General features: G+C 27.6%; 1 protein-coding gene across 1 annotated transcript; it reads left to right on the top strand.

Annotated features, from left to right (window-relative positions):
* Positions 1-6: 6 nt before the first annotated feature.
* LOC111034859 lies at positions 7-10,981 on the top strand. The gene is made up of 9 exons (XM_022316261.1): positions 7-260; positions 655-740; positions 3,214-3,319; positions 6,173-6,237; positions 6,320-6,355; positions 6,419-6,545; positions 8,833-8,918; positions 10,678-10,705; positions 10,776-10,981. The coding sequence occupies exons 1-9, from the start codon at positions 188-190 to the stop codon at positions 10,832-10,834; spliced, it is 666 nt and encodes a 221-aa protein (XP_022171953.1). The 5' UTR covers positions 7-187; the 3' UTR covers positions 10,835-10,981.
* Positions 10,982-16,901: the final 5,920 nt, after the last annotated feature.

The following is a 16,901-nucleotide window of genomic DNA, read 5'->3' as shown; positions in this document are numbered from 1 at the left end:
ATATTATTATTATTATTATTATTATTGGACTTGTACCGCGGTATATAATATAAGTTGGACATCACGCCGCAGCAGTATACTCTGCACCACCAGACGAGTCTGACCGCCGAGCTCCGTATAATTCACACAGTTTTTTTATAACGATATTATATACATTGTACGAACGAGAGAAACGCCGACGACGAAAATGTCCGCTAACTCTGCTACGATCAAGTGCATCGCGGTGGCCGTCGTCCTGCTTCAAATATCCGTCGTTTTCGGTGAGCGTGCAAACGATTTTATACTATTTTATTTATTTATTAAAATTATATGACGTATACTGAAACCCAAAGGTACAAGTAACGTATGACGCCACAGTAAAATACAATTAATAGTGACATTTAGAAACTTAGTAAGCTAATTTATACGATTTTAAGCTAAATATAATTAGACATTCAGAATAATAATATTATTTGGTCTTCAATAATTATTGTAATAAGACTATAAATAATTAGTTACCAGCTATGATAATATTGATAAAACATTTTGTGGGTACAACTCTAGATTTTATTCTTCGTGATGAGATTTTTCGTTTTATACAATAAATTCTTCTATTCTGTTGTCGTTTTATCGTACAATAATGTTATGCTGACCTAACGTTTCGTGCTATTTTAGCGGATGCGGGTCACCACAGACGGGGCAAAGAGCTGTTGGACACCGAAGACAGCGACTTCTTCCGGTGCAAACAAGCCAGCAGAAAGGTAAACCATAGTCAGTTTGAATCATGTATTTACACAACTATTAACGTATATACTATCAGTATAATGTGATACACTAAGATTGTTTATATACATATATACTACTCATATACGATATTATAATATATTATACACCTATGCGACAATATTTTAAAATATTAAATCCGATCCGTAATAAAAAAAATATAATATTTGAAGATAGCATATTATAACCTGAACGCCCTAGTCGACAACAATGTGTCCTGGTTTTCAAAAGAAAAGTTAACTTTCGCCAAAATGCGACAAAAGCACTTCGTTAAGTGTAACAGATTTCTCTCGAACGCGTATAATATGTGTATAGTATAATAATACCATGTACATAATCATTTATTTACGTTACACCGTAAAAATTCGATTACGCATTCTGATAAATTTATTGTCATTTTATAACAATATTGATGCAATAAATACAACCACAATCAACCATTGTGATACACATAAAATGTATTGGACGTTTTTGGAAATAATAATTTTAGTCCATCGTCCTAGTTGATTTAATTGAAAAAGTAAAAGTTCCTTTGTTAGGACTGCTATCCTACAATAAAACCGTTTTGTTCGAAATGTTTCCCTGAGTTCGCATCATAATCCACAATGAATGAAATTTTTTCTTAGTCGCTCAAAGAAAATAATTCATTTTTACAATTAATTTTAAGTGATTTTTTCAGTTTTTATGTGATATTGTATTTTTATTAAATTATGAAATAATAGTAAATTATAACCTATAAGTGCGTTACTGCCTTTGTTGTACAGTAGGTATGCTTAAAAACAATTTTGATGATTATATTCCACAGTAACACAAGTTAAACTTATATCATTATAATAAACTTTTATTATATCAAATGACTTTGATTGGTTTATTCAATAACTAAAGGTAACTTAGGAAAAGAAAACTAAGATTTTTATAGTTTCCACGTAAATAACTTAAATACAGGGGAAAATTTCATTAAAATGTCATTGGTTACAAATTATAATGGTTATAATCTCATCTGATCTTATTTTACACTAAACTGCCCATTTCATAAAATATACTAACTCAGATTATCTTATAATATTATTTCTAGGTAACACAAAATTCCAAAATCTTTAAAAATAAAAATATGGATCGGAAAAATATTGATTTTAATGGTACTTATTTTTAAACACAATATTGTGTATGTTGTTCTAAGATTATTTTCCTCGAAATTGTATAAAAAAATAATAAAATGTAACTTAATTTAAAGTTTTCTTTTGAAAAAAACTAAGTATTCATTTTATTATTTCAATTGAATATTATTTACTTAGGTAGGTACCTACCAACTTCTGTTACACAATAATATTTTATAACTATAAATTTAAATAAGTTTGTTTGAAAATAATTAAAAAAAATTTGTTTTAATTAAACAAAATATACTTCAATATGTTTTATCCGTTTCTGAAGAAGTAAGTTTACATCTGGTTGGCGTTTTAAATTGTTTAAATTATCTTATTATCATGAAATTTATATTATTTATATTCAATACAAAAGTAAATACTTAAGACAAAAACAACTAAATTGGATAATTATTTAAATTTTTAATTAATTCTAATGAAAATCATATACTAAAGACTTGTGAAGTACTCAATGTAAAAACTTTAGTCTGATTTAACTTGGTAAAATATTCGATTGAGTAGTCGATTTTAATTAACTTGTCGAGTACAGTGTGGGTCAATAAACTTGATTGAGAAATTAAACAGTAATGCTTGTTTTTCCCTATAACATACTACTTATGTAATTTCTATAAAAGAGTAGACAAGAACAACGCAATTGTGCTTACTAAGTTTTTTAATCAAATCCCAAATAAAAAATATATTAAAATTATTTAATATTTTTTTTTAAATATATAACAATTAAATTAACCGCTGTAACAAAACATTCTGAACAAAAATATAAAATATTGAGCTTTATAGAAAATAAATACCTTTATATAATTCATAATTACGTACCAATTAAGAATATCTATACTTGAAAAATGTTTATTTATTTCATAAAAAATAAAATATATATACAATTTATTATTTATATTTAAATTCAAAATTTTGCATAATAATTTATTATTCTCTATTTAAAAAAAAAAATGAAATTTAGTATTGTAATTTTAGTAGGTATAGTTTATAATCATATATAGTATATAATCATTTCTTGAGAATCCATTTTTTAAGGTCTTGCAAAATACTCTTAATTATCAGGGAACTTTTTTTTTTTAGATACATCTAGGTTGGTAGTAGATTAGGTTGGTTAACGTTTGATTTTGTTAGCAACCACTCCAACGAAAACTTAATGAGATTTTTTGACCACAAACAATTCTCCGACGCAATGTTATAAAAATAGAAGGATTTATAAACTAAAACAAAAACCCTTAGTTTTTAATCAAATCCTGTATATGTACAAAAAAAATTAAAAAGAAACTTTTTTTTAAAGTCATGTTGTGGCCCGGAAAACGCAATGAAGCGATTCGGCGATAAAGACAAAGTAGCAGCTGACGAGTGTTACGCACAAGTAGCAGAGAAGTTTGCAACGGTTGCAGGTAAATTAAATTATGTTCAAAATTGACTTAGTCCATTTAGGATTTATTTAACAAAGTCTATTTATTTCATATAGATAAATTACCATTGAACATGTCAATATAAAACATATATAGCTACATTTTTTAATCGTTATTCTTTACCAAATTTTAATTATCGTACCAACATGGTTAGAATACCTAATCCGTATTATAATATTAGATATACATCATATTTTTTTTTCAAATATTTTATCATAAACAAAATTTACCTAATATGACTTTTATATTCAATGTTATTTTACGATGGCATCGAATATCGAAAATGTTATAACTATATAGTCTTCTATTATATAATATCCCTATTAATTACCATAAGTAGGTGTTATAGAACAGAACCAATAATGTTTTGATTTATTTAAGAGTAGAACGGTATTAACCTATTAATTCCAATAGACCGGTTTGAATTAACAAAATAAGAAGTACCTAATGCATTTATTTATTTTAATAATGTTTGAATAATTATGTACGAGCATCGATCGTATAAGACACGACAATATTATCGAATTGTATTATTTCAAATAGTTTGGCAAAGGTTAGCAAAATATGTAAATAATACATATCGAGTTTTTAATAATCTAATCACGTCGCGATAATTCTGAGTTGAAACTTTCTATTTTATGGTTTCTATTCAACTACGAATTTGAAGGTTCTGCGTTTTTGACCTCTAAACTTTCTCCTTCGCGTTTATAATAAGCGGACATTCAACTTAACTAATGAAATCAAAACAAACATATCTGAGAAACATAACACATAGAAGTACGAGTAGGTAATCTAAATAATTTTAAAATGGTTTTCGAATTTCGTATAGGTAAAAAGTGTTTCAGTTGTGATAATGTGTAAAGGTTAACTATTTTAAGTTATAAAAAAAATTTTATTTCATTCATTAATGTCCACCTACAAACTATACTACAAGCGATTTCTTTGATTTATATTTTAAAACTCTTAGTGGAAGAGTTGAATTTAAACACGTTGAACATTAAACGTTTACGTATCTACTTAATAAAATATACAATAATATTAAGAATACCAACATCATATATCATGCATTGCGTTTTAAAAGTATTTTCAAACCAAGTATATTATATTAAAACTAAAATACTGTCTATACTACTACTCCACACTCAAGTTTAAAAATAAAAAATACACAGGGGAACTAAAAACTTGAACCCTCTCTCAGAACGCCTTCGGACTAAGTATTTTGGCCCCTTGACAAATAACTTTTACCATTTTATTTACTTCACATATTATTTTCTATCGTTTTTATACTGGTCAGTAGTACTGAGAAGTGTGAATGAATATCGATAAATAAAAAATACAAACGACAGGTTTTCATTATTATTTTCATTCAATAAAAATTCAGTACACTCTGATTCGAGGTGACAACAAAAATTCAAACTTGTTTAATAATAGTTATACAAGTTTGAGTGTCGATCGTTCTCTGTAAAATATTTATCGCCGGCACTTGTCCCCTCGCGCAAACCCATGCATATTATATGAGATGGTCACTTGTATTTTTCACAAATCCGTTTGGTATGTACAGTAGGTAAGTCTCGAATTAATTAAAAATAAAAAAAGGGATCAGTAAAAGGATTTGAATAAAATTATCCCCTTCGTCTAAATTGACAAGTTCAGGATTAAAATCTAGACTATATAATATACAAGCGCATGTGTGGCGAACATCATGTTGGTATATAATATCGAAGTTATTTTTCGTCGCGAAATTACTATTGGGTAACACGAATGTCATTTTACATTAACAAAAACTAATATTCTCCGCGCTCAGTCAGCTACGTGAAATCACTAACATACACGTATGACGTACGATATAATAATAATATGCACATGTCCAGATTAATAAATTTCGACTTTCGAGTCCACGGTTCGGTGTGCCGATGTAGTAAGTTGATGATTAATATCTTGTTTTAGTAAATTGGTGCACATAATAATAGAATAATATCACGCTGGTGCTATTATAAACGTACACGAAAATTAATTTGCAGTACATTTTATATGCAAATTGGCGTCGTGAAATCGCACGGGGTTACTACCGTATTAAGTTCTAGACATTTCAATTAATATTATACTTTGAACTGTTTTCTCTGTTTCATTGAAATCACATCCATTTTGGTCAAACATTTGCGATTTGTTCATAACACACGAAAAAACATGTATACACATTATGCACTATACATGTTCAATACATTTGTTCTTAAAGTTGGATGAATAATGAAGTTGGTATAAACAATATAAATTGTCTATTTTTGTAACTCTAGAGCTTTTGTGACATTTGTTAAAATTAATAAATTTACATGGAACTTTTTTGTAATTGAACTTTTTGAGGGGGAAGGGCGATAATCTGAAAAAATCACAAATTTAAAATAAGGAATACCCAATCAATCATAATTACAAATTTATATTTTGTATTAACATTTTTTTATTATTATTATCTTATGCTGTATAGCATTTTTAAATTAAAAATTTATTAGTTTCTAGTGTTTTTTTTCTGATCAGCTCTTATTTAATTTATTTTTTTATTAAATTTCCACTAGCTATTATTTAATCATATTCTGTGTTGGTTATATTTAATATTTTTGATTCAAAATGTCGCGATCGAGCAACTGGGAGGTTTAAAAATATTAAATAGTTTAAAATGGGTAGACATATTAATTTTTGATGATTTAAAAATAAATCTATAAAGTATCTATCAAGTAGATACATAATGAAATAAAAAATTGACATTAATTGAAAGAAAAATAGTTAGCCAATACAACAAAATATCTTAATTCAATATTATTATGTTTGGTGATTTTACAGCTACTACTCCCAAACAAGACTTGTTTTCCGCCGATGCGGTAAAGATTACCAAGAAGAAGCAATTTGTGAGTACTTTTTTAAAATAAATGTACTCATTGCATTTCGTGTATTTTAATTAAAACACTTATTTTTTAATTTTTGTTCCAGTGCCTTCACGAGTGTATTGGCAAGAAAAATAGATTGGTATGGAAATTAATATTAAATATAATAATAGAAAAATAACTATGTAATTTAAAATTAATTTAGCTCACTGAAGACGGTTCACTGAACAAAACGTTCATAGCTGATTACGCAATGAAGAGCGTCTTCAAAGAACAGTGGCAGAAACAAGTGGGGCAAAAGGCCTTGGACAAATGCCTCGAGGAGACCTACAGTAAGTGCACCCACATATCTTATTATTGTCTGTATGCAATTTTACACGGCAGTGAGCACCGCACAAAACAGTACGCCCGATGAGCCGATATTAGCCTTTATAAAACTTTTTGAAAAAATAACACAATTATAAAATGTACCTATAAAATATGGACAAACAAAGATCACAACCGCTGAGAACTGTTCACAGTAAAGTTCCTCGAGAGTCGAGAACATGCGTATGTACCTACTGTTTTGAACAACCTAATTTTGCTCTCAAGCTATTTTTCTTAAAAATTAATTTAATATTGTAAAAATGGTGCGTTTTGTAAAAAGGTTATTTTCATGATGGTCAATGGTATTATCTATAACATGGAGACAACATTGTGAGTTTTAAAATTTAAAAATTTGGAAATATTTAATTTTGGAATAAGATATTGATTGGTTCTCTGATCGGTTGTTATAGATATAGTTAATTTTTATAGAAATAGTTAATTTTTATGAAAATTATCAAGCAAATATAACGTTTTGGAAAAACAGCAAAATTCTCTAATCGGTTGCATAGGAAATATTTCTTTTATAGAAATAGTTAATTTTTATGAAAATTATCAAGCAAATATAACATTTTGGAAAAACAGCAAAATTCTTATATTATTATTATTATTATTATTATTATTATTATTATTATTGTATTAATATCTAGTACTTTTTCGAAAAAAAAAATAACTGCATCAATATTGGTTCCCTGTTAGTTTCTCAATATAATTTATTGAATAACTCAAAATTTAAAATGCTACTCGTGTATCGCAAGTATATTTTTTGATATTAAAACTGCACTAAAGACTTCTAAATTATGTTATATTTAAAATAAAAAATACCACACAAATAGTATAAAATAGAATATTATGTATCAATGAAAATCTATTTGTATTTCTATCACAAATGAGTTTTAAAGTGAAAATCTATCAATGTTAACGGTCCGTACAAAAAAAAAATATATAAGTTAACATTGTTCGACCAAAAGGTTAATAAATGCTGTTATTCGCGTAGGGGTAAGTACTTTCTATACGAGTATACCTAGCAAAACGATTGCCGCATTATAAGTTGCTTTGTAATATGAGCCATGTGGAAACGGCAAACTCCCCATTATGGTTAACGGTGTTTGCTAACATACCGGAAGTCATTCAAAACCGGTATTATATGTATTTTTTTTATTCGGGAGATTTTTAAATTATTACCATCGTAATTAGTTCACATATCAAATCTCGGACCAGCTTAAAAACATGACCCATCGAGTGTGGACACTAGTGTGAAAAACATTCTAGATTTTTTTATAGTTGATCATGTTTATCGTACAATTATTCTATCGATATCGTAATAGTTTTTAATGACCAGACTATATTCCACTACAGTAAGCAATATTTTAGTTCGTTGATTTTAACTGAAGACGACGTTATTCACTACGAGCGCCTCTTATTCGATTTTAAAATAAAACAATATTCAAAATTAATATAAATTGTAATATTACAATATTTAAAAATGGAAACAACTATAAAAATGAAGTGCCTTTATATGTACTTACACATTTTAAGAACTATAATATCGGTATAAATTGCAATATTAAAATAGACGCCCTATGGTGGTTTGAATGACGTTATTTATTAATTTGCTATACAATCATCCAATTTCGATGAAATTTATTTATTTTTGAATAACATGATGCACTGCTATATTTAATATACGACAGTTAATTTGTATATTTGTTATTGCATTTCAATAATAAAATGAGTTTGAAAACATAATAGTATAATAATAATGAATACAATTATTATTGAAAATATCGATTTTTATACAATGTTCAATTTATTTGTTGTAGCGTTTTCTGTATTTGAAAATGAAATTAGATTGTATGATGGCTTCAGCATAATGTAGCACATATAGCTATCATAGTATTTGTATTGTTACGAGTACATTAATTCATAAACATACACAAATAAATACTATAACAAACCCATTTTCTATTTACCTATCGCTCTTTGATTTCAATTCAATTAAAACGGTTTAGTATATGCAAACTTTTGACTCGACTTAATTTGTCAAATTATTATTTCAATCGAACTCTGCAACCGATTGATCACGCTATTGCGTTATCGATTAATCGCGTTAATAATTTCAACCGAATAGCAATGTATACATATAATACCGAAATGATATTATTACCATGTACCTAAAACATGACCTTTACCATATCTCACACATGAAACTGGCCATTGTTTAATATTATTGTGACATCATACGATTTGTTTCAGTACCGTGGCCAGCAGAAGATAAAGAAAACGTGTGTAATCCAGTATACGTACAATTCCAACACTGCCTGTGGTTGCAATACGAATCGGTAAGTTCAAAACAATGCTGTTCATTCCAGTTTTGTATTTTTTACGCTCAAGCGCATCATATTAACTAATAATTCGTTCTGTTTTCCGAAAACAACGCTTACGAATATCACACAACCGGGGTGGTACAATAATAGTAATAGTATTTCATGAGGCATGACGTACAATAAACCGACACCGAAATCCTCTCACGTAGAAAACCTAATGAAAACCTAAACATTGATTTGTGAATACCTAATTAGTCTTTGGAATTTCTAGAAACTGTAATATAGTGCTTATACACTTTATAAAAACGATTTCAGAATTACTAATGATATCAACTTGACAATTCATCTATAGAATTTAATATTCAACACAAAACAAACATATTTCGAGCGTACAATTCAGTTTAAGATGTATTTTCATTGCTTCAAAACACTCCTTTCAACCTTAAACTTTTAAGCTACATATTTTGTGTTCATTTTGTAACGTGCATTTTTTACTTCAATTTTCTGTTTCATGCTTTTAGCTTGTAACATTTTATTGTGCTACAAAAAATGTACGTTCTGGTACAAAAGTTTGTGTCGATTCTTTATTCGAACTACAGCATCATTTTTGTGAAGTGTAAGTGCCAACCAGTCAGCACCACCTACTCTTTTTGGTAGTTCAAATGTTATAAAATCAAACGAACGTGATCTATGAAGAAAAGTCACGAATGTATTTGTCATTTAATATATGATATGAATTCTACGTAATATTTTATAACATTCATTAGAAACCTATATATTTATGAAAAAATATAAAAAATAAACTTAAAATAATAATTGGCGGTAGGTACATAATATTACCTATGTGCATATTGATATATAGTATATGCATCTAGTTCAGACATTATTTAACATATGCGTCATTATAATATGTCTACAATTTTCTATGAATATGATATTTCAGTAGTATCTTTATAATTCGAAGAATAATAAAACTCAAGGTAGGCGAACTTACTTTTTTCTTGCTATATTATATTTATTAGTACTTTTGATGAAGTGATTTAATGATCGTATTAGGGATTAATGTTCATGAATTTAATAAGTTGAGTGATTACAATAAGAAAATAATATTTTGGAAAATGCGAAATGAAATACCTTTAAAGTTCTCAGCTGAAATCAAATATTAATGTCTTTTGTCTGATCGATGATCAAGATAATTATACATAATGTTGAATAAGTATTTATTGCATTCATAAATAACACAAAAAAACACTATTTATCAGGGTCCATTATGCTAAGAATTTGAATAAAATATTTATTTTGATCCAGTTATAAATACAAAATATTTTACCATTAATAAAAAAAAAATATTCTATAAACTAGGTAATGAATAATATAGTGCATTAAATTCAACAAGAGAATATTATACATTCTAAACTTTTTCTCAAAAATCAAAAAATACATTTTTGATATTTGCATAATACTGACATACTCATTTGGCCATTAAATACACATAAATAATAATTATGTTACACAAAGTTTATCATTAGAAGTTAGCCCGTACTACTAATAATAATTAATAACTCCACATAAATATACATATGAAGTATACAACTTGCAAGTGATCACTTTTGTACCATTTCATTTTTTTACAAAATTAAATGATCACTCTGAAGTTAGATACATTGACAATTTAAGACCTGACACTCCAGTTTATAATTACATTTGAATTAGTATCCATTACCTATCACTATTTACTATACTTATGTAATAAACGGTTGAATCTTTTTTTTAGAACTGTCCAGACAACAAGATTAAGATCAGTAAGTATATTAATTAATTTTAATATCTCTTAATCTTATAAGACAATAATATTAATTTGTTGAATTTTAGCCAAAAAATGCGAGAAGACACGAAACCGATACAGGATGCAAAAATCGACATCAAACTAATGATCTGCAACTTAATGATATAACTACTCTGATTGACTTCAAAATACATCCAATATGTTACACACGTTTTCAGTCAGTTTCAAATCTATCGTTCATCTTTATTATTATTATTATTATTATTTTGTTGCAAGTACTTTTAGAAAGTTTTCAAAGAAAAAAAAAATTAACTAACTGTACGGAGTTATGATCCCACCATCGTTTTATTTTTTTTATTGTGTTTTATTGTTTTTAATTATTATTTTACCCATAAAAAAAAAATCCTGTCGTTTTTATATGAACTGTATTGAAGTACACGTATTTATATATTATATTATTATATTGTATTATAATGTCACTGTCACAGATTATACATTATATACACTATTATTATTATTATTATTATTATTATTTAAATATATTATAATTTATAACTTAGAATTATTCTTCTTTTTACGACCCTGTCTTGCATTTTATAACCGATAACCGATAACTATCGATACTTTTGTCAGTACATACGTTTGAATGTATGAGTATTTATAAAGTAAGCAGAAGTATTGTTGTAAAAAATGTGGACAACGGAGTACCTCTGATGTGCAGTAGTTGTCGAGTACGCCATTGTAATGGATGTGTTATATTTGAATTCAACGATAAATCATTGCACGTGAAGAACGTTTCTGAGTGAAGAATTTGAAAATAAATCCAAAATATCTCATAGCTATCAAAAGGGTAACTTTTTTTTAAGATTGAAAAATATGTGGGGAGTCTTCTGTTAAGTTTTTAATGTTAGTTATGAAAAGAAAAAGATGATTTACAAAATTTGATACATTTTGAAAATGTTACCATACAAGGAAAATGCTAATATAAGAAAACGTCGAATGTCTACGATTATTAGTTATTGAAGTAAAGTACACCGAAAAATGATTGAAAATACCCCTTTTTTCTTTATTTTTCCCCCCAACGCCTTCAAAAACTTGTTTTCATTTTCAATTTTTACCTCCCTAATGCACCAAATAGATTTACTAGTTCAATCTCATGTTTTACTTCACTTTAATGCAGTACAAAATTAATCCTCCACATAAATAGGTACATAATATTTTTGTGCCATCATTTGACTAATTTGATTTTAATTGATAGATCAAGTTTATCGGAAGAGCTTAAACATTATGTTAATAAAAATTATATGTGTTACATATTTTATATCAGAATAAAAATAATACAGTAAAACCTAATGAGATTAAATTAATTTCGTCATACTTGTGAAAAAATGCATGTTAGCAATATGGCAATAAAAAAGGGGTCAATATTACTTCAACATAAGTATTCGACATCTAGCACAGTTTTGGTCGAATTGCCTTGAAAGAAGACGTATACGAATATATTTAGCTTACGATTGTTCTGCTGTACCAGTGTCCAATTAAATACCACGGAACCAACTTTCCAAAAAAATATATATATATCAATATAAATAAAAACAAAACGGGGAAAAGTTTAACGACGTCAGTGGCAGCCGTAATGGACTTTCTAAAAGCGCTAATATGGGTTCCAAATCGTCGTCGTTATCATTATCCTTATTATTTTGATCATTATCATAATTATATTACTTTATTATCTAGATCTTAACTGTAATTATTATTATTATCATGATCACCGTTGTTTTGATAACTAATTGTATTATATTATGTTTAATGTCCACCGTGCATAGTCAATATACTGTTCCTACTGGTATTCCTAAAAAACTAACATTCTTTTAGTTGGTCTAGGAATAATACATTTTTCAGTAAATTCAGTTACACATGAATGTAATACTACGAATTACTAAGCAACTTATTTAGTCAAATTATACTATCATTATTTTTTAGTCAATATATTGAATATTTTATTTTAAAACATACACAGTAATCACTGCATATTTCGGATGAATCTAGCACGGAGTTTTTTGTTCAGATTAATAAGGGATGTGATTTCAGCGGTAATGTTTGATTTGGTACTAAAAATTCTGTCCGTAATATGCTGTGTCCTGGATTATCCTGCAGTGGACCTATAAGACAGCAATTTAACCACAACCGTATTTTATTATGTAGCGACATAAATTTAGTTGGTTTCAAATCAGACCATGTAATAAATATCAAAATTAAATTAAAAATTATTAAAATATTAAGTAATTACACTTACGGTTATCAAATGAAGTATTCATATGACATTTAGAAATGCATAGTAAACTAAACTCAAGTTATTAATGTCCGTTTTAATATATTGAACTCCTTTATTTAAAAAAAATCCAGGCCGTGGCTATAGTGAATGAGTCTTATCAGCTTTTATAAAATATATGTCGCCCTCGAGAGAACGTGGTGGTTAATGAAATGCTTGGAGACACCTACTAAATTGTGATCTAGCGAAGAGATGTTTATGAGCACTTTATATATTTTATTACCCAAGGATTACAAATTAATTAAATAAAAAGTTAATATAAACATTTTTCCCCGGTTTTTATTTAAACAACTGCTTACTGAAATTAAAATTAGAATAATAACTCGGCATTAAATAATATTTCACTATTATTAATCTTTAGTAATCTTTAATTTTTTTCTCGTCTACTAGATTAGGTTCAAACAATATTTTTGAGAATTATTTTCTGTAGAAAATTTTATCCAATTTGTACACTTTTTCCTCAGTCACATAACTATTGTATATTATTATTAGGAATAGTCTTCAATTTGTAAACATTATATGTAAATATTATAGACTATAAATGTGTCTATTAAATTTTAGTATATACATATTTTTATTGGTATAAAATCTTTTTTTTACAACTGAAATAATCTATCAAGCTTGCACAAAATAGCTAAATAAATACTCCTTCCCCATTTTTTCTTCTTCCTCTTCCCCTTTTTCTTCCAGCTATGTTGGAGCAGAAGCACTTATCCTAAATTTAGCACTATTGCTCTGTTCTCCTTTACTTACACCTTTTTTCACCTATCTGGATAAACCAAAAGAGTTGTGTCAGTAGTCAGCACATTCCCATCTTTTGAGTTATTGTACATAATAAAACTATTCATAATTAAAACGTTTAATAAATAGCACTTTACATTACTACTTTCTGACATGATTGGCAGGGTTTCCGTATATCACGCAAATACCGTTAATCTGATGTATTTCTCAAAACCACAATCTTTTTGGATCGCCATTCCTAAGTACTTGCACAATGCACATATTTACCAACTGAACAGTGTTTTCTCAAGAATTGGCCCTAATGTAACTTCATATATTGAAATTTGAAGCATAACAATAATATAAACTTTAAGTGAGATGTGCAAGACATGCCCCACAATTACCAACCCTCACACTAGTCTACCAATCACATATTATTTTATTATTTTTATTTTTAGAGCCGATTTACTGTCATCCACCTTGGTCGTCTAACCGTGCCTAAGCTTTTCATGACCCAACCTTAGCCCGGCGCTTTAGAACCCCGTGCTAAACTCGTCCCTCGATGGCCTGCCTAGCCCTCTTCACGACTTCCTTAAAAGTCATAATCACCTCCACCATTTTATAACAAATTATAAACGTCTTCTTAACTTAGTTCAAGGAAGTCTTCATCTTGGTGGGATTAAGTAGTAGGTCTTCAAATACCAGCCGTAGAGAATGTCAGCCATATAAGCCGCATATTTAGTACGTCCAAGGTGGGTGCCAAGATTAGCTCAAGTCCCACCAAATTCAGACAGAGGAACAGGGTGTGCTCTTCAGTGCCCGACTGAAAAAGGTAGTGCATGCAGCGTAGACTGCTCACGTTACCCATACTGTGGCGGTAGTGCTGACAGCGCCAATGTCCAGAGAGTACCAGCGTGATGTGGAATGTTAGAGGGAACCTTAGGGATCGCCTTCTCCAACCACTTGGCTACGTTTGGGATTAGATCATGTGTCCATAGGGCCTTGGTGGTTGAAATCCATAAATATTGCACTAGTCGATGGTTGTTTTTCGTTCCTCTGTCTTAATTTTGCTGGGTGTGATAATATCCCTCCTTACGAGCAGCGAAACAAAAACAGATAAAAAATACTTAGGCTGGATCCTGTTCCTTTTCAATTATAGGATATCCATCAATGGAATTCCTGGCAACAAAAACAAAACCTTGAAGAGGCTTATAATTATACCATTTTCATCAATTAAAACCATTTGAAAAATCCATTAAAGTTAATTATCAGATAAATAACAATTTTAATGGATTTTAAATTTCTTAAAAAAATTAATAGTGATCTATATTTTGATCTTCATGTTAAATTGAATAGAATTTCGTACTAAAATTTCAACTCCAATCTTCTATAAAATACTGAAATTGTGACAATGTATTTTCGAGATGATTTTTGATTTCTATAAGAATTACTTATAATAAATCTTGTACTCAACTTCCAAGCAAATTTTTCTGAGAAATAAAAAATTGTATGTATTTAACTACTTAAAAGAAACACTAATCTATTCTCGAGCAAATTTTACCTAAAATCTAAACTGTTTATTTAAATATAAACCACTAAAAAACTATAATACAATAAGTAACATTAACAGTTTTTTAAAAGAATTTTTCTAAAATTAAAACTTAAAATTTAAGTACAATGTTATTAAATGGAAATTCCACAAACCATTAAAAATAAGTTTTCGTTTTAATAAGTTTTAAAAACTGTTGATATAAAATGTAACTTTCGCAATAAATATACGGTACACCAACTTGTTTGTTTTATAATTTTTTTACCTCGATAAAAAAAAAATTTAATTTAAACTTAAATTTAGACTAAAAACTTGACAATTGCTTTTGGTTTTAAGGGATCTGAAAGTTTTTCGTAATTTATAGCGTAATATGCATATTTTAATTATCATAATTGTACCTTGACTGTAGTTGTTTGAATAATAATTACTTTAAATATTATGTAATATATTATTTATTATATGTAATGGATACATATTTTATATACATTCCTACACTTAAATTGTTCAACATAAATACAAATATCATTGCTTATTGAGCATATAGTTTATGTATCACCAAGGTGATTATTTTTAAATCTTTACTAATTTCCAAGGAATAAATTAGTCTTTTTGGAAATGTTGTTTACATAATTTTAAATAATTACAAAATGAAAATATTGGAAACATATTATTTTTTGACAATTTTTTTACTATTGTCAGCTTAGTTTACTAACGATATTGACGTTGTTAAATGGCATCTTAAATTTATATCTCCACAGCCCACACTCTTAAACTTAAGCAGAATATTTTTTATAGAATTTAAGTATATAAAAGTAAGAAAAAGTTGGGTTTACGTAGTTGTTGAGTAAGGCACACTAATACTCGTATGTGTAAAATTTAAACTCGATGATTGGTATATCATTGCATATGAAAAATTATTCTGATTTATGACGATCTGTCCACCTGTATTTCTATAAGTATGTTTAACGATACATTTATATACGTAAATAGCTATTAAAGTAATTAATTAGTATTAGTATTTTGAATTAATTCTATCTGAAAACATTGCATTTAACATTGTCATTGTGTGTATAAAATATAATAATGCGGATTGATAGTTTCAAGTACACACGAATAATATTTTTTTAATTACAACAGAATAACTCCGTTATTTAACAAGCCGTTATTTAGTACTTTTTGTTATAATATTGAATGCCGTTCAAATTTTAACTTAAAATAAATATTAAAAAAATTTGCTTTTATATTTTTTTAATTTTAAATATCATAAATACTTATGAGAAACATTATACAAAAATGTCATATCTTAACAAAAGTATATTAGGATATTATACATTTTTAACTACGTATTGAATTATTTGCACATTTTCATGATTATAACAAATTATGTAAAATGCATCAAAGGCTTAAAATAAAATTGGACCTATAGACCCTTAATATTTTTTTATGGCTATAGTACGAGTAATATTTTGAGGAACCTGGTATTACATTTTCAAGCTATTTGACTTAAAGTAAAAATTGGTATCGATATTAATAGAAAAAAAAATTAAAAATGAAAATGTCTATAAATACCTCAAAAAAGTCAACACATTTTGAAAATGATACCCAGTATAG

The sequence above is a fragment of the Myzus persicae genome, unplaced genomic scaffold (assembly GCF_001856785.1).
Source record: "Myzus persicae strain clone G006 unplaced genomic scaffold, MPER_G0061.0, whole genome shotgun sequence".
Classification (NCBI taxonomy): domain Eukaryota; kingdom Metazoa; phylum Arthropoda; class Insecta; order Hemiptera; family Aphididae; genus Myzus; species Myzus persicae.
Note: the sequence above shows the minus strand (reverse complement) of the source record. Positions and strands in the feature narration are given on the sequence as shown.

Excerpts from the sequence above, each read along its gene's own strand:
- LOC111034859 (XM_022316261.1), top strand. The coding sequence starts at position 188 with ATGTCCGCTAACTCTGCTACGATCAAGTGCATCGCGGTGGCCGTCGTC. Across the intron at positions 6,238-6,319 it reads TTACCAAGAAGAAGCAATTT|TGCCTTCACGAGTGTATTGG; the intron begins GTGAGTACTTTT and ends TTTTTGTTCCAG. Across the intron at positions 8,919-10,677 it reads TGTGGTTGCAATACGAATCG|AACTGTCCAGACAACAAGAT; the intron begins GTAAGTTCAAAA and ends TCTTTTTTTTAG.